The following is a 27,767-nucleotide window of genomic DNA, read 5'->3' on the forward strand; positions in this document are numbered from 1 at the left end:
GTTGGAAAAAAAAGTAGCCTGCGGAGTAGCTGACTAGTTTATCCATGTGAGCGATTGTGGCATCACAGCTTATTTTTTTTAATCGGCTGCGTTGACATGGCTCAGACAAGCGAATAACTATGCTAATGTGAATGGGGTCTCTGTGTGTAGATTTGAGGAGTAATGACTTATGTGAGGCTCAAGGTAGAGTATGAAATGAAGTGGTTCAAATATGTTGACCCTGCTACACAGATGAGATTCTGAGTCTCCAATGCCCTTGGCTCTTTGTTATGTATACTAATGACAAAATTACTGTAGCTTTCTGTGAAAGAAACATTGTTTTGAAGAGAAGAAACTCTTAAAAAGCCACATAAGAATGAATGACATTATCTAAATGAATAGATGAGCCCTCTTATACAAATACTGAAGAGAAATCTGCAAAGAGCCATATATAAATCATATGCATCCTCTGTCCTGTCATATGGCTGGACCATACAGGGGTATGTTGCTGGATAAGTTAATAAAAAATAGTAATCCAATACAAATTACTAATTATTTATCTAAAATTGTAATCAGATTACTTTACTAATTACTTAATGTGAAAAGTAATCACATTACTAATTACTTCTAAGTTACTTTCTGAAACACTTTTCTGCTCAACAAATTCCAAATAATGTCTGTATTTCTTTCTTGTTCATTGTTCCACACAAGTCATACACTCACCACCTCACATCTCATTCACAATGACTCGTTTATGGGCCATAATTCATGTTTCCTACATAAATAATATATTAGAAAAAGCATAACCCTATAATGTACTTAAAAGTGAATAAATTAATTGAAAGTCAGTCACTGTAATCTGATTACAAGAATTTAAAAAGTAATGCATTTCACTACCTTTTTGGCAAATTAGATTACAGTAACTAATTACTTTGTAATTAGACTACAACCAACACTGATTGTAAGATGCTGTCAATAGAGCTTATCTTGGCACATGTCTTCAAACCTTTCACTTTATACCTTTGGCTAAATGTAATTTTACTATATGTTTTAGTCAAATTAGAATGTTTTCTTGCAGTATTCTCAAGTACAGGAATAAGAATTGTGCCTTTAACTGGTTTTAGATTTCCTACTTCAGCTGTTTCATGTTTTAGGCTTGTACAAATATAGCAGAGTAATTCACTAAAAGTATATACACAAGTACACATGTGAAAAGAAGCTTAGAAATTAAAGTATGTCATTGTGTAATAAAAATAGTGTTTACATTTTTTATTTAAAAAAGGCATTAAATACAAATTATATTTGAACAAAACATTTCCTTTCTTGAAGAAAGTAATAGCTGTATAATTTCTAGTTTAATAACATAAGCTTTTTAAAGAATCAAAATTATATATATATATATATATAAAAAAAGCAATTACCCGTGAACGGAGGGATCTTTAAAAGTGACTTGTGGGCAAGAAGTGACCCTGGCATTGCACAGAATGATGGTGGCAAGCTTTTTCAAAGATCAAATAGCTTGAACATTGACGTTGATGTTCTTCAAAACATAAGCTTGGCCTCAGCTCTACTTAGTCTTAGCGTTCACTTTGCTTTAGCTTAGTTTAGCTTATGGTTAGCTAAAGATTTAGCTTAATTCATACTATAGAAAGGTCTACAAAACCTGAAGATTCAAATTAGCGAACGATTCAAATGAGGACAGCATCTTTGATAAGCTAACAAATTTGTCCTCGTACTCCGCACAACAAATCTACAACAAAAAAGACTTTAGTGATTATATTCCCAAAAACAGACTGAGTTCTATGTATTCACTACTGTGCAATCAACATGTCATTGAATTGTTTTCAAAGACATATAGTTTGGATCAGCTTATATTTCTTTCTTGGCTTTCTTGGATAAATAATTTCTATCTTTTTAGTATCACGTGCCTCTTTAGACATTTAGCTGGCCTGAAACAAAATATATATTCATATAAAAAAGACACAAGTACAAGTTAAGGAAGGGGCAAATAGCCAAGCATACTTTCATGCTCTTTCCCCATAATCAAGTCAGATATGGTGTAGCACCAAACATTGTTTTGTTTAGTTTCTTTTTTTTCTGTTTTGTTTAGCTGTTTGGGAGGGGGTTAAGCTTTTAGCTGATGCTAGGCTACTGAGCTAATGTGTGGGCTATCTCTCTGGCACCATCCACCTTTTAAATATTTTCTCAGTGGCTCAGTTTCGAGACAACAACACAAGCCATGTAATTCAAAATCAGTTTTCTAACATGGCGGCCATGTCAATATTTAGAGAGACAGAGGGTGAAACAACCCTCACCACTAACAGACACATTTCTGCATGGGTTCATTAAAGCATTAATATCAAAAGTTTCAGACCACACTGATTTCGCAGCATCAATTCAGGGCACTGTAGCATTACGGTTACATTCAAACCCATAAAAAAGACATAGCGATACATGCTTTCAGCAAAGGCCTAGAAATGTGAAGGACAATGATGGCCATACTGAAGCATCTGGAGCATCTATCTTATATTCAAAGTGTGCTCCATGATGTTTTGAAAGTCTGGTGAGATAATGCGCTTGTGGATATATTTTAGGGCCCATTTCAATGCTTTCCAAGCCCTGACTCAGTCCCACTAACTGAATATAAGGCCAGTAGGACAACAGCTCCTAGATGCATTACTTGGGTATAAACCACAAATGTTCAAACAAATATATATGGTAGATGTAAAATAATGAAACAGAAAGAGATATTGGCATTTAACTTTTTCTTAAAAACAAAAAAACAGAGTATGTCCTGGAATAGAATAATTTACAAATTAAACCCTCAATGGTTAAATTGCTCTATAGATCATCTTTTTGAACAAGTATTTGTATTGAACCTTGTTTGGTTGCATGCCAAGGCCATAGTAAAAGGCTGGAGTATGCATTCAATGAGGGGCCAAAGTGCATGAAGTGCTTGTGCTTCAGATGGAGTCGATGGCAAGAGATGCCTAGTGCCACTGAGCATGCCAAGTTTAAATGATGCTACACCAGGAGGGCAGAAACAGGAAGTGGGACTAAGAGAGAACTGCTGATAGTTATGGCAAAGAGGAATACACCCTGTAGCAGGAGAGATAGGGCCAGCTACCTATACACACTCAAATGCACATAGCACGAGTACAAAAGCATCCCTCACATACACAAGAGTACATACGCTCAGACTTTACATGGTGTTACTGAGGGCTGGATTTTGTTTGCGAGTTGAATTTTGCTTGTACTTTCGAATATGTTCACACTTCCCTCTTGGGAAACAGAAAACAGAAAAAAACAAATAGTACAGATCACACTCTCTCTTTCTCCCCACTCCCCTGAAGTGTAAAGTGACTTGTTAATCACATGAGTCCGTGCCTCAGCATACAAGTGTGGAGGTCAGCTTTGGGACAGCACCTTGAAAAATCTCCCCCCACACCCTTGACATTATATTCATGCAGTTCTTCAGGGGAGACATCCTTCTTTCTCTCCCTGTTTCCACCATTCTGTCTCTCCCTCACTTCTTCTCCAGGTGATAGCAGTGGATTTGACCTTTTTCTTTGCCATCGAAGCTGGGTAGAGGCTGTCCGTACTTGTCCACGCACCAGCAGTAACCTCTTCTGCGCCCCTTGGATGGACGACACTGTGGGGAGAGTGGGCGAGACAGGGAGAGAAATGCATAACTATATGATATTTGGAACAGGTATATGCAAAACAGAAAGCATCCTCCAAATGGAAGAGGCAGTGTCATAAACGCACATTTCTCATCGCATCACACTTATGTGTGAGAGAGTAACACGGATACTAGAGCCAGAGAGAACAGAGAGAGAGAGATAGAGACAGAGGGAGAGAAAGAGGGGAATTGGGGTAATAGAATGTCATAAAGAATTTAAGTTGAAGTATAGAAGGAATAGAGAGAGAGAGAGAGAGAGGGAGAGAGAGAGAGAGAGAGAGAGAGAGAGAGAGAGAGAGAGAGAGGATATCTGGAGACAGAAAAGTCTCAAAAATGTGTAACTTAATCAGGTTCTGGAGTAGTATTATATCACATATAAGATTTTTTGTAGTTTATCATGTACTAATGAATTTACACTTTACAACAATTATTAAAAATTATTTGTTAGCACTTTCCAATAAGGGTGTATTAATGAACTACATAGTTAACATGAACTAACAATAAAAAAATTACAGCACTTATTAATTACAGCACTTATTAATAATCTTGGTTACATTCTAATTTCAGCATATACTAATCATTTTTTTTTAAATCTAAAGTTGTAAATGTTAACTTTAGTTAATGCACTATGAACAAACATGAACAAACAATGAACAATTGTATCATTATAAATTAACATTAACCAAGATAAATAAATGCTGCAAAAATATACTGTCAATTGTAATTTCATGATACCAAATGCTTTTACTGATGTTAATGAATAGTCAATTAAATTTTTTAATCAAGATTAATCATAATAATTGTTGAAGTTAATCAAAATTAATCCAAGATTTTTTTTTTTTTTTTTTTTTAAATTTGACACTATATATACTTATTTTCCTGTCAAAATGCATTTATTTCCATCTAAGGAAAGAAAACAGAACAAACAATATGTAACAATATAATGCTTTATTAACATTTTCCAAACAAAACCTTCCACAGTATAAAGATAGAAATCCACTAAAATAGCACCAATTCAAGTAACATTAAACATTTCCCAAAGTCTAACTGGGAGGTTGACTAATTGAAAGACCTAGTCTCCACATACAGAAGGTTGCATTTTCATTGCAATGGGCATTAAATCTCTTAAATTCAAATCCTCCACAATCTGCAGGAAGAATGTGGCTATCAGCTTTCCTATAGCAATCGTGAAGTTCATGATGCATCAGGGCATCAGCGTCGCTTTGAACTCCACATGAAAAGCGCTTGCAGACAAAAACGTCTCATTCTGCATTTTGGTGATGGTTAAGACTTGACAACTTTTTTGTGGTAATTAAAATACGCCTTACATAGGCTGAAAAATACTTGATTTCTATCACAAGTCCCATCTGGGCTTGTTTTGTATATCAAATAGCATTAAGAGCTCTTTTCTCCATTATTTTACCACAGAAGCGCTGTTGTGTGCAGATATTATTTTATTTACTGAGACAACAATCTCCGCAGCTCTATCATAGGAGAGAGTGTAACGGTCAACTAGCGTGCTACGACAGTACCACCCATAGAATGTCTATGGGACCGCCACGTTATGCTATTTTACGCTAAGCTTGTAGGCTGACTTGGTAGAAGGGCTTTGGTGTGTGTGTGTGGCATCAGTGTTATGACACATTACAAATGTTCCGCCCTTCCCAAGTGTTTATGCTGGTTTATGTTGTATTAATGGTATATGCGTTAATCACAATTAAGAAAAGTGAATGTCTTAGGGGGACCTGCGTAGCTCAGTGATAAAATACGCTGGCTACCACCCCTGGAGTTCGCTAGTTCGAATCCCAGGGTATGCTGAGTGACTCCAGCCAGGTCTCCTAAGCAACCAAATTGGCCCGGTTGCTACGGAGGGTAGAGTCACATGGGGTAAACTCCTCGTGGTCGCTATAATATGGTTCGTTCTCAGTGGGGTGCGTGGTGAGTTGAGCGTGGTTGCCGCAGTGGATGGTGTGAAGCCTCCACATGCGCTATGTCTCCGTGGCAATGCACTCAACAAGCCACGTGATAAGATGTGTGGGTTGACGGTCTCAGATGCGGAGGCAACTGGGACTCGTCCTCCACCACCCGGACTGAGGCGAATCACTATGCAACCATGAGGACTTAAAAAGCACATTGGGAATTGGGCATTCCAAATAAAAAAAATAAATAAAAAAAAAGTGAATGCGTTAAGTAAGGAATAAATGACAACGGACCATTGAATTATTGAAAAATAATGCACACCAGAGATGGTAATGCGGTCACGATGCACAGTGGGGTTACACCACAGATGTGCATTATTTTTCCAGAATTCAACGGGCCGGAGTCAATTATTCCAATTATACCACGGTTACTACACCTTAAGACATCGTTCAGGGTTTTATCACAAGACATTTTCTGGTTTTCGTCCCTAAAACGATTTTGTGAGTGGAACTACTTTCTTCCGCCACGGATTCAGCGTCTTGCTTTGATTCCCGAGAGAGTTTGTGTGTGTGCGAGAGGGAGTGCTAACCCTCCCCCTCCCTCTCGCACACACACAAACTCTCTTTCCAATATAGCTACAGGTATGTGAGGCTGATTAGGGTGAAATACATTGAAACATAAACTCACATATTAAAAGTTATTTCGGATAATTGAAACTGTTGTATTGATCAAGTCACGGGGGTGCGGCTCTGTTTGTTGGTCACGACTCAAGTCTCTATGTGTGTGTATATGCGTGTAAGTGTGGGTGAGATGACGGAGCGCGAGGGCTCTATTTAACCAAGATTGAAATAAATGTAAGATAGACATTGTTTGATATTCTTAACCGATTTAATTTAACCAATGACTTTGTTTATATGGTTATTTTGTTTTGGTAGCCTGTAGTGCTCTTTGAAATAACTGAAATAATTGGCGAAGTGATATGGAACCGTTATGCGGTCAAGACCTAGAACTACTTCATAGCTGTGCGTTTACTGGAAAATAATGGCACACCTTAGACACCTTAGAACGTCCGTCAAGCAATCAGAATCAAGCATTTAACAGACCTGTTGTATAAACTTTTTTAATTAATTGCATGCTTTAACGTGTTAATTATGACAGCTCTAATTTTAAAATAAAATAATTAAAAAAATTATGATATTTAATTATTTTTATTATGTATACAAAAGGTTTTATATGAAGCCAGTTCTGTACCTTTTTGTTTAAAAAGTGCTGAATTCAATGGGTTAACTATCCATTTCTTTTCTTGTGTGAGTATATAGTTATTCCTCTGTCTGTCTTTTGGCAGTGAGTTGGAGACATGTGCAAGTCAAACTTCACATCTAAGTTGGAAGAATGCACGACTGCAATTCAGTGTGTTTATGTGTTTATAAGAAATAGATAAATCAATGCATCAAACAGCTGTCTTCAGTGGTTAGGGGGAATTTAACAGACACATACACAGTACTGTAAAATTATCTGTAGTCTGTACTTTATTTCTTTTGTTTGTATTTGCAGATTGTTCACATGCAAGTTTTGACACCTTGTGAATATCACACACACCCACACACACACACACACACACACACACACACACACGTTGGTGCAGCTATCATTACGAGGACTCTCCATAGACATAATGATTTTTATACTGTACGAACTATAGATTATATCCACTAACTCTAACCCTACCCCTAAACCTAACCCTCACAAAAAACGTTCTGCATTTTTACATTTTCAAAAAAAGACATCGTTTAGTATGTTTTTTAAGCGATTTGAATTATGGGGACACTAGAAATGTCCTCATAAACCACATTTATAGCATAATACCCTTGTAATTACCAGTTTGTAAAAATATCCTTGTAAACCACCCAAACCCATCCGCACACACACACACAATTCAGGGCCTATTTACACTGTGTCACCTCATGTGTCTTGATTGATTGAATTGTACTGTTATACTATTGGGTATGCTAATTCCATTTACACTTGACCACATAAATGTTATCTGACAAAATGTATATAAATCTACTATTCCTATGCTATATGCAAATATAATAGATAGGACTTTTAATCGATTACAAAATTGTAATGAAATGAAATACATGATATGCCTATTAATTAATCAAATTTATCGCAATTAATCGCATATATAAATATTTGCTGAGAAAGGCCCTCAAACAACAATTATTTTACTCATAATGGTAAAATAATTATAGTTATTTTAAAATAATATAACATAATATATTTTATAAATATAATAATTCAGATAATTAAAATTACATTATTATGGCAGAAGAGTTAAGTATTGATAAGACAATACAAAAAGTGGCTTCAGAAGGCAATATACTGTTTATTTCTTATTAGACTATTGTTTATTTCTTATTAGACTATTGTTTATTTCTTATAAGACTATCATTGGCCTATAGTCCACAGTAATTCATTTTGCATTTTAATATGTCAGTCTGTCAGAGATAGATGTATTATTAGGGCTTTTACAAGGAAGCTCAATGTACATATACATCAGATGGATTCTTCTGGAGCGTCTCACTTTGGTTGTGCCGCATTAAACGCAGTGTTTTTAGGTCGCTGTGTCAAGTTAAGTGTATTTTGAAATGTAGAAAAACATGTTTCAAGAGCCCTGCATTTGGAATTGTGCTCCGTCCAGCTTTGTTTGAACGCAAGAACACATTCTCATCTTGTGCTGTCGCTAATGTCAAGCAAGCCTGAACCTGCGTCCGAAATCAAGTACTGTCAGATTAGATACTGTATTTGAAAAAGGACACACTTCTCGGATGGTAAAACAGAACATTCTTAAGGTATGCATGCAAGTATGAATAGTTTTCTGACATACTTCATCCGGGGACGTGTGCACTGTCATGTGACCCGAATATATGACGGAATCACAACAACTGAGAAAATATTCTACTCTGGTTTTGTTAAACAAGCACCATTTAAGCACAAGTAACAACTTTCTTGGTATATAATGCACTTACAGCTGAGAAAAGCCATCTGACCCTCGGTTCACTGCCATTCCTTTAAATCCAGTATATTGTACGTGACTTCTCTACAGCTCCCATGGGATTATGGTATCGTAAAGTGTCCAGTCGATCTGCACTTCAGAATCTCGCCAGAAATAGTAGGTCATACGGTATTTCTCGCTTACTGTTTCATGAATACTGAGGCTTCGGACATACTACTCTGTTGGCATACTGTTTTTGGCATACTATTCAGTGAGTAAATAGTAGGGAAGAGTGGATATTCAGACGCAGCATGAGTGTGGTTTGCTCTCTGTAGAGCTGCGCGTAACGGAGGAGGCAACTAAAATTGCTTTAATGATAGCAGTAAAATAGGCAACAGCGGTTATGAGACACATTTTTGTTGTCAGCTTTGTGGCCTCAACAGCCAGATGCATTTACACTAGCTAAGTCACATCCTGTGAGTGAATATCCTCCTGCGGTGGTTTGATTGATCGGATTGCTGTCTGTCCCGAATATGTTTTGGGAAGTTTTTCCACTTGGTCTTTTCATGATTGCGATGAGTAGAAACGCATGAAGAGACCAATTGTAAATACCCCTTTTGTTTTCCATGTACGAGGGGCTTAAATGTCCCTGTCAGCCTGTTGCTGATAGAATTGTGATTTCTGCATTCATAAAAACAGTCGAAAGTGAGAAGATAAATTTAGCCAAGCTAAAATATTTGCCATGAATCATTAAAGAGCTGCTAGGCCTATTTTAGGAAACTGCCATCCACTCAAAATCATCTGGAGCTTATTATACTACACAGGCCAAACAAACACACGCATACACATACAAACAAACACACGCTCACACACCCACATATCCTCATGTGGTACATTCATTAATAAAAAAGAAAGAAAGAAAGAAAAGACAGATAAACAGACATTGTGAGAGGAAAAAGAAGATGAGTCAGAAAGATCAGTGAAACAGAGATCAAACGTGGTTTTATTGAAAGAGTACCAAATGAAATTACCTCAAGTGGAACAAAAGCAGTCTGGGAAATGAAACCTGGCCTCTACAAGAGGCTGCTTCAGATGTTACACATCCTTTCCATTGCAATTGTCTCTTGCTCTGCACCCACTCCATCTCTTTGCTACGTCAAATATTCGGATTTGCCTAAATAAGTAAAATCTCTCTTTTAAAAGACGTTTTGATTGTTTGGTTATGAGCTTATGTCTGTGCTTGAGATAAGAGGAAGATTAGTGTACTGGAAATCACTATTTAAGTTGTAAATTATGATGTCCTGGAACAAAGTGACCGATCCAGCAGGTTGTTCTGATTGGCCGTGATTGTGCCTTTTCACATTCAGTGCAGACAGACAAATTAGTTAGCACCTAGTTAGGACACGGTCTAACCAGCATCCCATCCAACCAAAAGTTATTATGATACATCCATTAAAACCACAGAACAGCTTAATTGATGATTGATTACCACATGTGTATATTTGTGTGTGTGTTTTTATCGGTGAGAGATATATTTAGGGTGTAGGGCACACCCCTGTCAGCGTGGTGATTTCTGGAGACTGTAACACAACGGACCTGTGTAAGTGTGTACTGTATGTGTATATGAGAGAGGGAGAAAGAGAGCACGTGTATGTGTTTGTCACAAAGCAAGCCTTAGTCAGCGCTGGCCCATAATGATGCCCTTATGGGCAGCAGGAAGGCAGAAGGGCATTAAAAGCAGCCAAAGGGTAAACACAGACCCATAAAACACACACAAACACACACGCATACACAATATGTGGATGCAACAACTGCATGTGAATAAGAACAGTGGTTGTTTTCTTTGCCAGACTATGAATGATGTGTGCACGCCTGATTGTGTCAGCTAGGTAGCATGTAGTTTGGTATAGATGGCGCTACCCTGAGAGTACGTGATCATTATATAGTCATTTTGGTGTAATGGCAATCTCAGAGACTAGAAAAACAGCATGGTAAGGGTAAGTTCACCATAAAATGAAAATTCAGTCATCATTTACACACTCTCATGTTGTTCCAAACCTGTCTGACTTTCTTTCTTCCATGGAACATAAAAGGAGATGTTAAGCAGAATCCCTTTCAGTGTATCTTTTTTGCATATAATGAAAGTGAATGGTGATTGAACATAAATTTAAATGATGACAGAATGTTCATTTTTGGGTGAATTATCTTCTTATAGCATCCAATCAAAAAGAGATTGAATTGACAGTCAGGGAAGATTATTGAACGTGTAACATGGAATAGCCTAAATAATTATCTATGGGTGTCTGGTGGGTTGGGGGAGTGTATTTCTGTGTATGCATGCTTTTTTTTCATATGTATTTGTGTTTGGATCTCTGGATCATTCCAGCATGTCTGGCATTCTCCACTCATCTCTCACCCAGCATCACTGAGATCCCATTCAGCGTGAGAGCTTAAGTGGACTTCTGGCCATGGAAGTGGCAGCAGATCAGGGGGCAGAGCAAAGCTCTAGCCCAGCGCAGGAGTACAGTAACCTGGGTGAAAGATGAGTCTGGCCTGGGAGGAGGGTGTGCCGTTGGGGCCGGCATGCATGGCCTCCACTAACACACTGAGCCAATTCATATCATCAAGGCTAAAATTAGCCCGGATTGGACTCTGCTCTCCCCGGGAATGGCCTTCAGACACATATTGCCCCACATACATACACAAACGCTCCCATTACAGAGCTTATTCCAGGGAGTGTAGGGACCCCCAGGCACTCAGGACATCTACAGTTCACTTGTGTGAGTATGTATGCACAGGGCTTGATGGATGATTGCGATCTCAGGGTCAACCGTGACTCGGGCTACAGTTCAAACCTCCCAAATGGAGGATTGAAATTGAGAGAAATGGAATCTGATCGGCTTGATCTTCGTTAGGGACAGTCTCATGTGCTGACCCAGCATGTCCTACAGATGTTTCTCTCTATAACTAGCAGAGATATAAGCAAAGGAGTTTGAATTTAGCTTGTTGTAGGATCTCATGTATAAAGTTGTCCATTGTTATGTCTCTTGCCAGAGCTGTAAAACCAACTTATGCACAATTGATTTGTTAACTTTATCAACCTATTTACCTTAATGTTTACCCTGTGTTTTTCAATCCTGGTCCTGGAGGACCCCAGCAATCACATTTTGGATGTCTCCTTTATCTGATAAATCAAGTTCAGGGGTGCATCTCATCTCGCTCCCTAGCTCCCCATGTCGTGAATTAGTATATCGTGAACACTAATTCTGGCACTGACAAAGGTATTGATCCAATGAGCATTGGGACACTTTAGGACACAATTACCTGCATTCTCATTTTAGATATTAAAACGTACAGTGTTAATAAGAAAGACAAATGAAGAAATCAAAATTCAAAGGAGAGCATTTTTTAAAGGGATTGTTCACCCAAAAATTTGAATTCTCTTACTTTTTTACTATAAATCTCTACTTTCACATTCACATTCTTCTTTATTTGTTTTTGGAGATTTGCATTCTTCGTGCATATCGCCACCTACTGGGCAGGGAGGAGAATTTATAGTAAAAAAGGACTTTGATATATGATGAAATATATAGTATAAATAATTAAACTATAAATTAATGAAATATTAATCTGTTTCTCACCCACACTTATCATATCACTTCTGAAGAAATAGATTTAACCACTGGAGTCATATGGATTACTTTTATGCTGCCTTTATATACTTTTTTGGCCTTCAAAGTTTTGGTCACCATTCACTTGTATTGTATGGAGCTACAGAGCTGAAATATTCTTCTAAAAATCTTTGTTTGTGTTCAGCAGAATAAATAAAGTCAAACACATCTGGGATGGTATGAGAGTGAGTAAATGATGAGAGAATTTTCATTTTTGAGTGAACTATCCCTTCAAGCTACTACAATTCATGCACATTATGAATGAAAGATAATTACAAACAGAATTCTCTTTAAAAGAGAAAGTAAGGCTTTTCTAATTTTACATTTGCGCTCATCTTCTAACGACTTGAGAGTCTTCAAAAGACATGACGACATATCCGATAAGGTAACATAGTTACAAACGATACTTTTTTTTTACATTTGTGAGCCTAAACAGAAAATTATTAGACTTCTGTTTTGTTTACCCTTACAAAACAAATTAGCATGGTTTCACTACAGTAACTATAGATTAACCATGTGATTTAGTTAAACCATAGTTGCTACACAATTAACCATGGTTACTACTACAATATTACAGTAGTAAAACCATGGTTTCAGCCCAAACAAAAAACATAGTTACAACAATATTACTTTAGCAAAACCATGGTAACAATTTTTTTAAATGACTTATTAACAATAATTACACACAATTATAAGAAATAAGAAATGTCACCTTTATATATGTTGTTATTTTAGCGTGAATTTACTCAAGAAGCAGTGGTGTAGTAGTGTCTGAAGAGGTGGGCATACTGTGAATTTATGAAAAACGCATGCACCCGATCTCTAACATTAATTTACATTTATATACAGGTCATGTAAAATGTGTAAGATTTTATTATTATTATTATTGTTATTTATTTATTTATTTATTTATTTATTCTTTCATTAAAATTGGGACTGTTGTAATTATAGTCCCACATAAACTTACAATATGTATATCAGGGTAAGTTTCTTGCTGGCATGGTGTAGAGTATTGTGCTAAGAACAATGGTATGGTAACTTCATGTTAAATAGGTATTTAAATTAATAGGTGTCATTAATGTTCCTTTTATTGGGCTAGTATGAAAATTGTTAATACTTTATTATTATTCTAACTAATAAACTAATTCATAATATGTAATAAACTGTTAAGCATTGTAGCTAATATGAGTAGTAATGTTCACGTTAACACGTTATCTTGTATTACCATATATAGCCTACATAAAAATTAATGGTTATTTTTTTTTATTTGTGTACTATTATGTGCTTTTCTATGTATAGTGAAATTGTTTTCCTACTTAGAAATATCAATTTAACTTATTTGATATCACGAGAAAAAGGCACCACCGACAGCAGTAAAAGGCAAAGAAAAAAAAAAAGAGCATTAAAAACTAGCAGGGGTGCAATAACATGCAGTATTTTAAGTTTAATTACATAAGTTACATTTGAATGTATATATATATATATATATATATATATATATATATATATATATATATATATATATATATATATATATATATATACAGGGAAAACATTTACAGTGCAAATTATAGTTACTCCAGGGATGCTTGAGTATCAGACACTGGAAATGTCCCCCCACTTACTGAAAAGGAAAATATGATTGGTTAGCAAATATGCAATCGCATCTGAAATGAATGTTCTGATTGGTGGATCAGCTTAGTCGGCTTTCTGTCTTGCCAGTGTCATCAGTTGTGCGCCCGCTGCTCTGTGCGTGTTTAGAGAGAACAACTGTACACTTTATAAAATAAAATAAAAACTATTTTATTTTAAAAACAATTTACTCAGCGGTGGTGCGGCATCACGTTAGTAGAATGAAAAAGTTCCAGGGTCAAAAGACTACTCGTTGTACTGGCAGCCACACGTATCATCACTTATTTCAGGTGGGCATACGGCATGTGCCTGCGTACGCCCTAGACTACACTGCTGTCCAGAAGCTGTTTCTCTGATTTTCTATCATTACCTTTACAAGACACTGATCCCTCTTGTTTGAACAAGTCTTGTGATGGCGCAAGCGCTTGTCTGCTTGTGTTTTTCAGCATTTATGCATGTTAAGATGAGCGGAAGAAGAAATGGTTCCCATCCTGCACAAGTATTTTCTAATATAGCCTAATCCTTTTTATTTCACTTTGAAGCTTATGATCACTGTTCATGTTCATGGTAACCAAATAATAATATCCCTAGTTTAAAATAAATAAATAATTTGAATCAATATTTTTGTGTGAGGATCAATATTTTTGATACAACATCAGTATCGGAAGAATCGATACTTTATGATCAATCCGCCCATTCCTAGTAGCCGTTTTAAGGGACACTTTTAGTTCATACTCCAGGGTAGGCACTTTTGGGGGCGTAGAGGGACTGTGGGAGGTGCTGCACTCTGTAATTTGTCAAAAATGACACACAAAGCAATGAGAAATGCAAGGAGTCGGTAGCCACTATTTGTAAACAAACTTTTAGCTACTAATTTGTGCTAATTTTACAATTCCCTTAACAGAATTAACATAAAACCAACAAAGTATCCAAAGAGTATCACGTGTGTGTGTGTTTGAGGGGTGAGCAGAGCTGCTGTCATCTGGTGTTGCTAGGTAAGCTAGCCAACTTTTTTTTCTCCCCTTTTCTCCCCAATTTGGAATGCCCAATTCCCAGGTCCTCGTGGTGGCATAGTGACTCGCCTCAATCCAGGTGGCGGAGGACGAATCTCAGTTGCCTCCGCATCTGAGACCATCAATCCGTGCATCTTATCACGTGGCTAGTGCGTGTGGAGGCACACGCTATTCTCTGCAGCATCCACGCACAACTCACTACATGCCCCACCGAGAGCGAGAACCCCACACTATAGTGACCACAAGGAGGTTACCCCATGTGACTCTACCCTCCCTAGCAACCGGGCCAATTTGGTTGCTTAGGAGACCTGGCTGGAGTCACTCAGCACACCCTGGATTCGCACTCGCAACTTTAAGTTACTTTCAGTGTTCCGCATTATTTTTACCACAAGACTTTTTGATAATTGACTAATCTAGCAATTATTAGAATGAACAATCAAAAATTGGGTGATTAAAGCAAGTTTTAATCAACAGATTTTGCAAAACACTTTAGTGATCGTACCTGGATTCTTTTACATGACAAACTACAGAATCCCATCAGATTTTAACATTAATTCAGTGATGTTTATATTGAGATTTCAATGTTATTTCAACATTAACGCAGGGTGGAGAAATTATGTAGAATCAACATCAGATTGTAACGTTAATTCAACGCCATCAACGTTGAGGCATCTTAAATTTTCTCAATGCTTGTTTGCTACCTGGGAAGTGTTTATTAATTTAAAATCTGGCGTTTTACCCCCGATTTGTGTGAAAAGGAATAAAAGTCATTGATGTTGTAGCGCCTGTAGTGTTCATTTCATCAGAAAACTGCCACGATACGTAGAACAAGCCATGTAAAAATAATTTAGCAAAAATGTAGGTATAGTATTGTGTATTCATGAAACCAGGGAAGGAACAACAGTTCAAAGTGTCGGAGCACGAGCACTATCCACTAATCCATGTTCCCCAATGCTTCTTAATTCCTAACAGGTGCCACTATGAAGGCCTTACATTTTACCTTATATTACCTTATATTCTTATGCAAACCATCTGCAAGACTCCCGTTTCTCACCTTGAGGCTTTGCTGCATGTACTTCTTGAGATATCAGACCTGAATCTATCATAAGTTTTACTCTAATCTGAGATCCCAGCCCTAGAGCCCAGTCAGTTTTTCCATCCTAAAGACCCCCAGTACCTTCAATGGACCCATATGTTCAATAGAACCACATGCCATCTAAACATGTGTGCGGGTATATGTGTATCAGTTAGACCACTCTTACACAGGCAACTACAATACAGAGGTAGCTTCCATGCCCTGCAGCTCCAGCATGTGTTTTACATTTATTCTAAATCTTTTCCCTTTTTCAAAGATTTTTTCAAAACACCCCTCTCAATCCTTTGCTTTCATAGTGGCTCCAGTGTCACCCAGAAATACTGCATAAAATCTGACTCATGAGACAATTAGAACTTCGGGATCGCTGTGGTATCAGTACAAAATGTTTTCCATTCAGAAAAACGAATGAATAATCTGTCTACCCCATTTTCACCCGAACTCATTAGGGCCATTCAGACAGGCCCTTTGGCTCATCCTCTTAATAGGGGGTTTGTGGGTGACTCACAAATTTCCATGAATTCCATTTGCCCCTGCCAACTTCCTTCTCTTATTCAGACTCACTGATGCACCCCGTCAATTGAGGAAACAGCACATACTTTCATGTACCAACATGTACATACCGTACAAAGAGGCCCCCACACAGGTTCCCCCATCACACACAGACACTTTTCTAATGCTGCTTTGACAGTTGCCATGACAGTTCACCCCCTTTTTTTTAGAAGGGTAGTGGTGGAATAATGGTTTGAGGATCTGGGCTGATAACACAAAGGTTTCACGTTTGATCCCCATTGATGATCTAAAAATAGGAACTTCCCCTTGAGCAAGGAACTTAGCCACATGGGGGATAGGCTCTGTAATTGATGTAATGCAAGTTACTTTAAATAAAAAGCATCTGCAAAAGACAAGTCCAGTAACCTGGGTTAAAGCTAATTTACCTGTTTTTTCTTGTAGAAACCCCTTTGGTCACAGTTTGGAATGCGAAAGCCTCTTGGGTTCAGCACATTTGAGATTTTAAAAATGTTCAGAACACTCTCCATCTCCCGGCGACATGGGCCCTGTACAAACACACACAACAAATGCAGAATTAAGTGAACAAATCTATATACAAGCATATCAAGAGACACGAGAATGAAGTAAGAAGAATGGGAATAGAACATGCTGTCTTCCAGCACATGATGAAAGTACTTACATATTCAGTTTCTCTCTTCGACTCCAGACTAAAGTTGTGAAAATCTGTATGGACCTTGCTGGAAACTTGCTCGAATTTATAGCTCTGAGTTTTCTTGGTTTGTTCTTTTTGGATCAGTCCCAGTTTTGAGTGCACTATCTGTGGTGCTCCCTGCATGTCCCCGGATATGACTATCGTCTGCTGGACCATCTCTGCCCCTTCGGATCCTGCTGCCTTGGTACCATTAGAGATAGGCTCCTCTCCTTCCTCCTCAGGGTTATCTGAATTATAAGAGAGGATGAGAGGGTGTATGAATGCACATGTACACTCCAAAAAATCCTTGTCATATTCAGTATTTTTGTCTCGTTTTCCAGAAAGAATATCAAGATCCTTAAAACAAGATACATTGGTAACACTTTACAATACGGTTCTATTTGTTAACAGTAATTAATGCATTAAGTTTCAGGAACTAACCATGAACAATTATTAATTAATTTTTTATTTTATTTTATTTATTTTTTTATCTTGGTTAATGTTATTAATAAAAATATTACAAGTGTCCATTGTTTATTCATGTAACTTTATAATGCATTAACTAATGTTAACATATACAACTTTTAATTTTAAAATTATTTAAAATTAATTAATGATAAGTGTAGGTGAGAAACAGGTCAATATAAGTCCTTTTTTACATTCTTCTTTTGTTTTTGGCAATTCAAATTCTTCATGCAAATCATCACCTACCGGGCATGGAAAAAATGACTTAAATATTGACCTGTTTTACACCCACTGTTTTATGTACTTTTTGGACCTTCAAAGTTCTGTCCACCATTCACTTGAATTGTATGGACCTACAGAGGTAAAATATTCTTCTAAAAATCTTTGTTTGTGTTCAGCAGAAGAAAGAAAGTCTGGTGTGAGAGTGAGTAAATGATGAGAGAATTTTAATTTTTGGGTGAACTATCCCTTTGATAATGAACTAATAATGACCAATACTTTTTACACCATTTATTAATCTTGGTTAATGTTAATTATAGTACATTCTGTCTAATAACATCTTTTGTGTTGAGTAAATGATGACTCAGTTTTCATTTTTGAGTCAACTATACATTTAAAACAAGAAAAAACTAAATTCTTAATATCTTAAATGTATCTCGTTTTAAAGGATGTTTAGTATTTTTACTGGAAAACAAGGCAAAAAACACAAATTCAAAAATTAGTTTTTGCAGTGTGCGATTCTTTCAACTGCAGCTTTGTGATCACAGCCACCTTCACCGTGTTAAAAAGGAATAGCATGAACCTAAAAATCCATTATTCTAACCAGACTCTGTCCCTCAGACAGCTTTTTTAGCCTGTAGTGCTGTCTGATATTTGTTTTATAAGCAAACATGAGACATTAGATGAATGCCTCATCAACTAAAAGTCTTAAGGCTCATGTGAGAGAGACTGAGAAAAAGGCAACAGGAGAGAAAGAGATACAGAAAGGGGAGATGAGGAAGTGGAGGAGTATTTATAGAGGCCTAAGTTAGAATGGTTACAGGTGGAAGACAGACCACCTGACTCGAAACCCAGAAACCAAATACGGCTGCAGGACGGAGCATTTGCCTGCCTTCACTAACATGGTCCGGGACCAACAAACATCACATGCTTTCCTCTCGGTGCCCAGCTGAAGACTTTGCTGTTGGTGCTCAGAAAATCTATTCAATGCAAATGTGGTTTAAATATGGCATAAATATCCTTTCCACTTATTCCACATCATTCCTAAATACACGAACCCCTCTTCTATCCTACTACATAACATTAGGAACTGTATTATACAGTCACCATTCACTTTCATTGTATGGAAAAATTATGCAATGAAAGTAAATGGTGACTGAGGCCAACATTCTGCCTAGCATCTCCTTTTGTGGACCTCCGGCGAAAGTAAGTCATACAAGTTTGGAACAACATGAGGATGATTAAATGATGACAGAATTTTTATTTTGGGTGAACTATCCTTTTAATTGCACTTGATGTCTTAGTACTGAACTTGTATTCTTAATTACTAGCTCCATTACAGAAATAGTTTAATCAAAAATGTATGTTAAAAAATTAATATTTTTGTCATCATAAGAGTTATCAAGAAGAATGACCAGGCTGCTCTTTTCCATACAATACAAATGGATGGTGACTGTCAAGCTTTGTGTTATGCTTCCGCATGTTCAGACAATATATGCAGCACCTTCTTTGCTTGCGCACAGACAGAAGAGAGTGCAATTGGCAACATTAATTAATGTTAGAGAGGAAGAGAAATAAACTACACAAAAGCTCCACTGGTTCTCACATGTATCGTGAATGGGCAAGATTTGAATGTGCAGAAACGTGATTCGGAAGGCAAAAGGCAAGATTTGCAGTAAATAAATTAAATTTGGGTCTGTTCTAGGGCTGGGTATTGATACAGATTTCATGATTCGATTCGGATTCACAAGCTCTCGATTCGATTTGATTCTGTTCCAAATCGATATAGAATCATATGTTTAAAGTATAATGTACCTTTTGCTTACATATGAAATAATTTTTCTCCCAGCTAATGCTGTTAATTATACAGGGGACCGTCTAACTAAGTACATTATGAACAAATCAATGTATTCAATAAATAAATATTATATTATATTACATATATTATTTTTGTTACATGTGTATTGTTTAATTACATAATTTGTACTATTTATAGGTATTTACATTGTTTTGTTGAACATGTGATAAAAACCGGTACATCTCGTCTTTGGACACATTACACAGAACAACTTTTACTCTCAATAAAGGATCTCACTGCTGAATACTCCACCACTATACTACACAACTGCTGAGTGAAACTGAAACATTTACCAGCTAGTTGCCAAACAAATAGATCACATAGCATGAAATTTGGTTGCAAATGAGAGTGACTTCCTCTCATTGTGGTGGAGGGTTGCGCATAGAGTAAAAGAATCAATATCAAGATAGTTTAAAAGAAGATCACAATGCATCGCAAAATTGATTTTCTTACCCACCCCTAGTCTGTTCCAAACCCAAAGCTGTTGAATGGCTTTAGAAGACTTGGAATATAGCACACAAGTCATATGGACCACTTTTATGGTATTGTTATGGTGCTTTATTATCCGTTTTATAGCTTGACAGCCGCCGGTCACCATACACATGCCTTGTAAGGAAAAGAGCAGCCTAGACATCCTGTAGATGATGATGGAAATTTCCTCACATTAATTCTCCCAGACAAAATATGTGCACTTGTAAGTCACTTTAATAAGAAAACGTAAAATTAAACTTAATAATAAGACGACAGCAAGCCAATGTGCACTTGTTTTGCAGGGCAACTTAATCACTCCTTTATAAGTGCCTTTGAGCTGCTATTTATAGTTGACAAAAAGTGTGCACTAGAGACAATGATGTCCCAAGTTGCACTGTAATCTCTGTTTTCACTAACTGCATGGTCATTTCTCAAATGCGAGCAAAAGCAAATGTTAAAAGGTCTAGCGAGGAGTGCATTTGTCAGCTTCAACAAATGCCTGGGGAGAGTGCTGGGAGAAGATGAATTATGGCAATGTTTAAACATGCTGTCCTCTTGGAGTTTTTAACAGCTCTTGTCTATTGAATAAATATTCACTCTCTGGCAGTACAAAATAAAGCAGAGCCCACGCAGGAACGAGAGATTAATAAACAGCTGGAGCGTACGAGAAAGAGATATTTAGAAAGTTAGAGCAACAAAACAGGCCTTTAAAGATGTGAGAGAGAAAGATGGGAAGGGAGAGTGTGGTAGGACAGGACTGGCATCAAGACATAGATGATGGGTCATTTATTGCAAAGGACCAGAATCCGATGGAATGACTTGAATAACGTGAAGATTTGTAGAGATAGTGAACAGAGTTCAGCAGAAAGGAAGAGTTAAGTGAAAACAGATTTTCTGTGTGTGTGGGGGTGGGTTTGGGTGGTTTACAAGGAAATTTTTTTTAGATTGCAACTGGTAATTACAAGGGTATTATGCTATAAATGTGGTTTATGAGGACATTTCTAGTGTCCCCATAATTCAAATTGCTTAAAAAAATTTGTTTAAATGTAAAAATGCAGAACGTTTTTTGTGAGGGTTAGGTTTAAGGGTAGGGTTAGGTTTAGGGGATAGAATCTATAGTTCGTACAGTATAAAAATCATTATGTCAATGGAGAGTCCTCATAATGATAGCCGCACCAACATATGTGTGTGTGTGTGTGTGTGTGTGTGTGTGTGTTGTGCGTAATTGTGGCACACCAAACACTCTTCTGTAACCATGGCAGCTGCACTCCAAACCAGAATTAAACCATGCCTTCATTGGCAATGACATAACAACATCAACAACAAAAACAACAGCAACATAACAACTCGAACAAGGCAAGTAATTGAAATGATGGCATATTATGATAGCTAACAATGTGTAGAACATGCTGTTGCCTGTTTTTCCCTGCATGACCCATGGTTGCTCTCACATAAACAAATCCATGGCTGGAGGAAGCAAATGGAGGGCCATCTAATTCAGGAACTTGGAAAACATCAACATTTAAACCCAGTGTAAACTTTTAAAACTTTTTATTGCTTTTCCCAGCAACTATTGGCCAGTTTTAAAATCACTTAACCTCACTTATTTGTCCAATCCGGAAAGAGCAAACAATTTAACATTCTAGCAAAACGGGCAGTGCATGAATGGGAGATTAAAAAATATGCATGGAGGAAGATAGGGATGTGTGGCTTTTTCTGACTGGTCTCACTTTTCTTTAGCCAAAACTCTGCTTACTGAAATTTCAAAACACTGCCCCCAGTGGCCAAAGAGGTAAGTGTTGTAGGGCGTATGGGCATGTGTGAGCTCCATTTTCAGGGTGAAATGTCCACCGAGGGGCGCCAAAAGCGAGTTGTGATATGAGTTGTTTTCAGCTGTACAGGCTGTAATCCAGTGAAGAGGAATGCATATTTTATAAACAGTAGCCCCAAACCCCAACCCTAAACATAGAGCTCGTCAATGATCATGCGAAAACGATTACTTAATGGTTTCAATGCGGGATCCCAACCCGGGTCTCCCACACTGCTGACGCAATGCGCTTCCGTTCGCGCCACAAGGAAAAGTAAACAAGCTGAAGCCGATGTCTGATAAAAGTACCACTTGTCAGTGAATCGACATAATGTGGCTGATCCTATGGTACCAGAGCTCTTGGAAACAACATGCCGACTTCCTGTGCGATCATTTTGTTTTCTGGGCAAACGTCACTGCAAACGTCACTGCACTGCCACATTTTCGCCAATAGGGGGATATGGGCAGGTGAAACTAATCGCCAAAGCCCTAGACGAGAATGAACCTATTCTGAGAATCCGCACGATTAAGTATATAACTGCACACGCACAAACATCGTAACTCATAACCTCATGATCTCTCATCCCGCTTTCTCCCTGCCACCGTTCCCACCTAGAATCACGCTGGGCCACACTGCTACCAGACCTATCAAGCCCTGCAAAAATATCATAATTCATGTGTGGCAGAGCCATGGGGTGGAGCCACGCACACCATGGCAATTGAGCCCTGCTCTCTGGTTGGCCAGAGTGTGTAATTACCATAAAGTGTGGTATGATCGGAAAGGAGCACTGAAAAGAAACATGGGCTCAAATGAAAGGGCAGCGGAGGGAGAAAACATGAGGTAAAGCACTACTGTAAAATGGTTGGCGCCCCCAAACTGCTTTTTAAAAGTGACTCTAGGGCCTAACAATAGCCTTTGTGTGTGTGACAATATCATGGCTGATTGCTTCAGCACACCACTGCGGCTCTTTCAAATAACTAGAGAGGGTAAAAACAAATTCACTTGGGTAGGCTTGACGTCAGATATGTTACTTGTTTTTCCTTTATGTGTGTGTGTGTGTACATACTTAGCTATAGTTTGGGGCCAAATTTGTCACCAGAAGTGAGCCAAATCTGACAAAACCTCACTTTTAGAGACATTTGGATGTCCTCGTTTGGAAAAAATTATCCATAAACAAACTGAATTATGTTTATTATTATTCGAAACATTCCTTCTATTAGAGTTAAGGTTAGTCTATTGTAACTATAATGAACCTTATATAAAAACAACATAAGTATGTGGTATGCCATCATTTATATAGCTAAGTAAACATGTGTGTGTCCGTGTGTAACCTTTCCTTTCTTAAAGAATTCACTTGGCTGAATGTATTAGCCAAGGTGCATGCTCATTGATTGCGTTTTAATAGATGCACAATAAATGCTTTGGCACAGGTGGTGCTCTGACTTTATTTCAGTAGCTCGTTTAATTTTGAAATGGCTTTACTATAAATACCGAAAACCCACAAGAACGCTTTGTTTCCATGCTAGCTGCGTCTTGACATTCTCAATGGAGACAGAGAGCTCAGGAGTCCCTGAGCCAGTAAACGGGAGAGAGAGCATCATTCACAAAACGGTGATCTCCGCTCTTCTGCATGGGCTAAATATAAACGAATGTGGTATTCTTAACGATTGGGTTGGTGAGGCCAAATTTTAGTGCGCACACACACGCACACAGAGCTGTCTATCTCTAACTCTGGCGTGCGCTCTCTCTCTCTCTCTCTCTCTCAGTCACACGCGCGCGCGCGCGCACACACACACACACACACACACAAACGGCATAGAGAGACCGCTTTAGCACTGAGCCTCGAGCTGGAGAGAACAACGGTGGTAGTGTGGGGCTGTCTCACGGTGGCTGGACTTCATGACGACTGCCTGATACCAGAGGTCGCTGTGTCATGCCGGTAAACCAGTAAGCACTGCATGGAGATGCTAAATACACATGCGTAACATGTATTTAAGAAAAGCGAATGGCATGTAGTGGCTTTAGCGAGCAGTCAAACTGTGTTTCGAAGCTGCATCTCTGTGCACCTCCCCGCCCCCTATATAGAAATGCCAACCATGAGCGCGCAGCAGCAAATGCCAACCTGTGAACATCTGAACCGCGCACATTATGAATAGCAGAGTAACCCGGACAAGTACGCCCGGACAATGTGAAAGCGCCTGTTGGGATACAAGACAGCAATATGAGAGTGATTGCAATTATTAAGCCTTTGCATTATACCCACACAAGCAGTGCGCACTTACCGTGAACCTGTGGATGCGCCGTAGTTTTGTTCGGCGCTTTTGCGCACACGCCTCGTCCCTCCAGCAGAGCCTGCAGCGGTTTGCTCTCCCCTGGGCGCTGTTGACAGCTCAGCCCGGTACCGCAGCGCCTCGTGTACACTCCGCACGCCTCGCCCTCGCTCAGCGCGCACGTCATGCAGCACCCGCAGCCCGGTTCCTTTACTTGCTCGCAGTCCGGGGGCAGCGGCGTACACAGCACACGTGCCCCGTCGTCACACGGCTCGCAGCGGACCACGGGGCTGACGCTGTCGGCCAGCCGGGCGAAAGCTGCGAGCAACGCGGTCAGACAGAGCGCACACAGTCCCGTCATGGAGCCGAGGGGCTACACACACACACACACACACACGCGCACACACGCACGCACTTAGGAGAGACGCCTGAAGAAACTGTGCTCGGCGTCAGATAAATGATTATAGGTCTTAAGCATGAGCTTCTCTCTCAGCAGATGCCTTGTGAAAACAGCGACGTACCGACTTTCTCAGTGTGGAGACTGTTTTACGCTGTTGTCACGTCGGTTTTACTAGGCTACGAACTGAACGGTCGGGTGTCTCCATCTGAAACTTCAGGTTTTATACAGGCAGGGAAAGCATGGCAGTAAGTCACTCCCCCCGGTATGAATAATGTAGTCACCGGTGTCTGTCTTAAGGGACCGCGCGCAGACCTAATAAAACCCCTCAACACAAATGAAGATGAGGGAAATATAGTGAATCTGCGCGCGCGCTTACAGGACAGTTATGGGCACTTGGAATTGCCAAAAAGATAATGTTGCAAGCTTGTCGTGGTTAGCAACACTTGTTGACGCCGCACAGGTAATGAAATTTAAAGTATTCATCATGGAAATTAAGTTCTTAATGAAAACACTATCGTCATATTGCATATTGACTGAGGGACGTCGTTTTACGCGCAAGAGGTGCGCAAGCGCGGGCCAGTGGTTTTGACATTTTGACTTTGACAATTGATACAGACAATTAGCATACTTTGTTCATTTGTTAACGTTAACCGTACAGTACAACATAAAATAATAATAATAAATACATAAATACATAAATACATAAATACTGCGATCCTCACTCATTTGGTCACATTTAATCCCAAATCAATAATAATAATAATGAAAATATTATAATATGAAATTATATTTTGCAAAGAAAATGAGGCCTACATTTTGGACCAGTATTTATTTTTGCATTGTGACGCTGTTTTCAGGACATTTAAAGGGACAGATCACCCAAAAATGAAAATTCTCTCATCATTTACTCACTCTAATGCCATCCCAGATGTGTATGACTTTCTTTTTTCTGCTGAACACAAACTTAGATTTTTAGAAGGATATTTAAACTCTGTAGGTCTTTAAAATGCAAGTGCATGGGCACCAACATTTTTAAGCTCCAAAAAACACATAAAGGCTGCATAAAAGTAATCCCTAAAATGCCAGTGGTTAAATCCATGTCTTCAGAAGCGATTTGATAAGTGTGGGTGAGAAACAGATCAATATAAGTCCTTTTTTACTACTTTTATCACTTTCTATTTTCACTTTCTTCTTTTGTTTTTGGTGATTTGCATTCTTTGTGCATATTGCCAAGGGATGGAGGAGAATTCATAGTAAAAAAAAAAAAAAAGGACTTAAATATTGATCTGTTTCTCACCCACACTTATCAGATTGCTTCTGAAGACATGGATTAACAACTGGATTCTTATGGATTACTTTTATGATGCCTTTATGTGCATTTTGGAGCTTCAAAATTTTGGCACGTATTCAATTGTATGGACCAACAGAGCTGAAATATTCTTCTAAAAACATATCCAGATGTTTTACTTTTACAATGTGTTTTCAATGAAGATTCTCATTACCGTAACATAGTAATTTTTACTGTATCAGTAAGATGCTGTTGTACAAAGTGTTGGGTGTATCCGATTACAAATTAATTAATTACTGTATTTGAATTACTTTTTAGTCAAAAAGTAATGTAACACATTACATGTTAAATTGTTGTAATCAGATTACAGTTAATGTCTTTCAATTAAAGTTTTTACTGTTAAGTACATTACTTGGGCTAAAGTAATATGCACTGTATAATACATTTAAAATATAAATTCATATATATGTCTGTTAGCATTTCTGTGACAGCTGAAGGGTGTGAAGGGTTGATAGGAAAAGCAAAAACTTTAGGAAAAGTGATTTATAAAGTGAAAGGAGTCCAAAAGTGTACTTCATTAATGTATAAATACTTTACAATTTAAAAAATTTTTCACGTTACGGTAATGAGACTTTCATAATTACCATATTTTTTGCCATTGTGGTAATTTGGGTATAAAATGCGTAAAACAATCTTCATTGCCCTAAAATAGGCTTCATTTTCTGTATGCAAAATATAATTATCTATATTTTCTTTTGATTTTGGAGTAAAGTGGGACCAGGACATTTTTTCTTGAAAGGTTTCATGTTGTAAAAGTCAAATCGTGTGAGGTACTGTATATGCCAAATTTGCAACGTAACATTATGAAAAAAATGGCATGTTGCAAACCAAAATATTAATTGAGTGCATGGTGTACAAATATGAAGTGCTTTAATGGAATATGGAGAAGCGGAGCATGGATTTGAATCCACTTTTGACAATAAATACATGGTAAACTCCTTCAGTACTGGTTTAAATTATTTCAAGAGAGCACAGTTGACACTAATATCGACTGATTAATCCACGTGGTTGACATACCAATCTTTCAATAGAAAATATACCTCAGTTATCTGTGCTAAGCCTGTATGCACCAGAACATAATACAAAGTTCTCAGAGACCTATGACTATAATAAGAAAATGGTTACATTCTAAACATCCCAAGGCACTTTTTAAAATGGTCTAGACCACATTCCACCACTGAATATTAGGGCAACTCTCTGGGCACACTTCAAAATAATGTGGAAAATGCTCTTTGGGTGGTCAGGCGTTAGAAGTCTCATGACACCTGCTGCACCAAGATCAGTCCATTCATCCATATAAAATCTCTATTGTCCATTTTCTTAACATTTCCATCCATATATCCATCCATCCATACCTCTCTGTCTCTTTTTTTCTGTCTGTCTCTCCTACTCTCTGGGTGGTAAGAGATGATTAGAGTGTGGGTTGGATGTTGAATTGTGCTGCTTCAGCGCTGAACACCCCTCCTGCCTCTGCTCTGTAATAACACAAAGTCTGAACAGGCTGTACAGCTCCGTGGCTCCAGCTTTGGGAAAATAAAGGCCTACAGGCCTGCCTGCAGACCCCATTGTTGAGACTGGCCCACTGAAAACAAGCAGAGGGGGTAAGGAAATACCCCCCAGCACACCCCCACTAACAGCCACCTCTGCTACTAAGATTAGTTTTCTTATGACTCTGCATATTTCTCCCTCAGTCTCCCGCTCTTGATTTCTTATTGTCTGTTTCTTTCTCTTTCTCT

The 27,767-nt window shown here is 38.1% G+C and overlaps 1 protein-coding gene across 1 annotated transcript; it reads right to left on the reverse strand.

Moving 5' to 3' along the window:
* Positions 1-1,233: 1,233 nt before the first annotated feature.
* On the reverse strand, positions 1,234-24,897 carry LOC127410401 (insulin-like growth factor-binding protein 3). The gene is made up of 4 exons (XM_051645658.1): positions 24,296-24,897; positions 17,181-17,440; positions 16,927-17,046; positions 1,234-3,631 (listed from the first exon to the last, which is right to left on the reverse strand). Exons 1-4 carry the CDS (start codon positions 24,642-24,644, stop codon positions 3,506-3,508), a joined length of 855 nt encoding a protein of 284 aa, XP_051501618.1. The 5' UTR covers positions 24,645-24,897; the 3' UTR covers positions 1,234-3,505.
* Positions 24,898-27,767: the final 2,870 nt, after the last annotated feature.

Source organism: Myxocyprinus asiaticus, chromosome 19 (genome assembly GCF_019703515.2).
Source record: "Myxocyprinus asiaticus isolate MX2 ecotype Aquarium Trade chromosome 19, UBuf_Myxa_2, whole genome shotgun sequence".
NCBI classification, from domain to species: Eukaryota; Metazoa; Chordata; class Actinopteri; order Cypriniformes; family Catostomidae; genus Myxocyprinus; species Myxocyprinus asiaticus.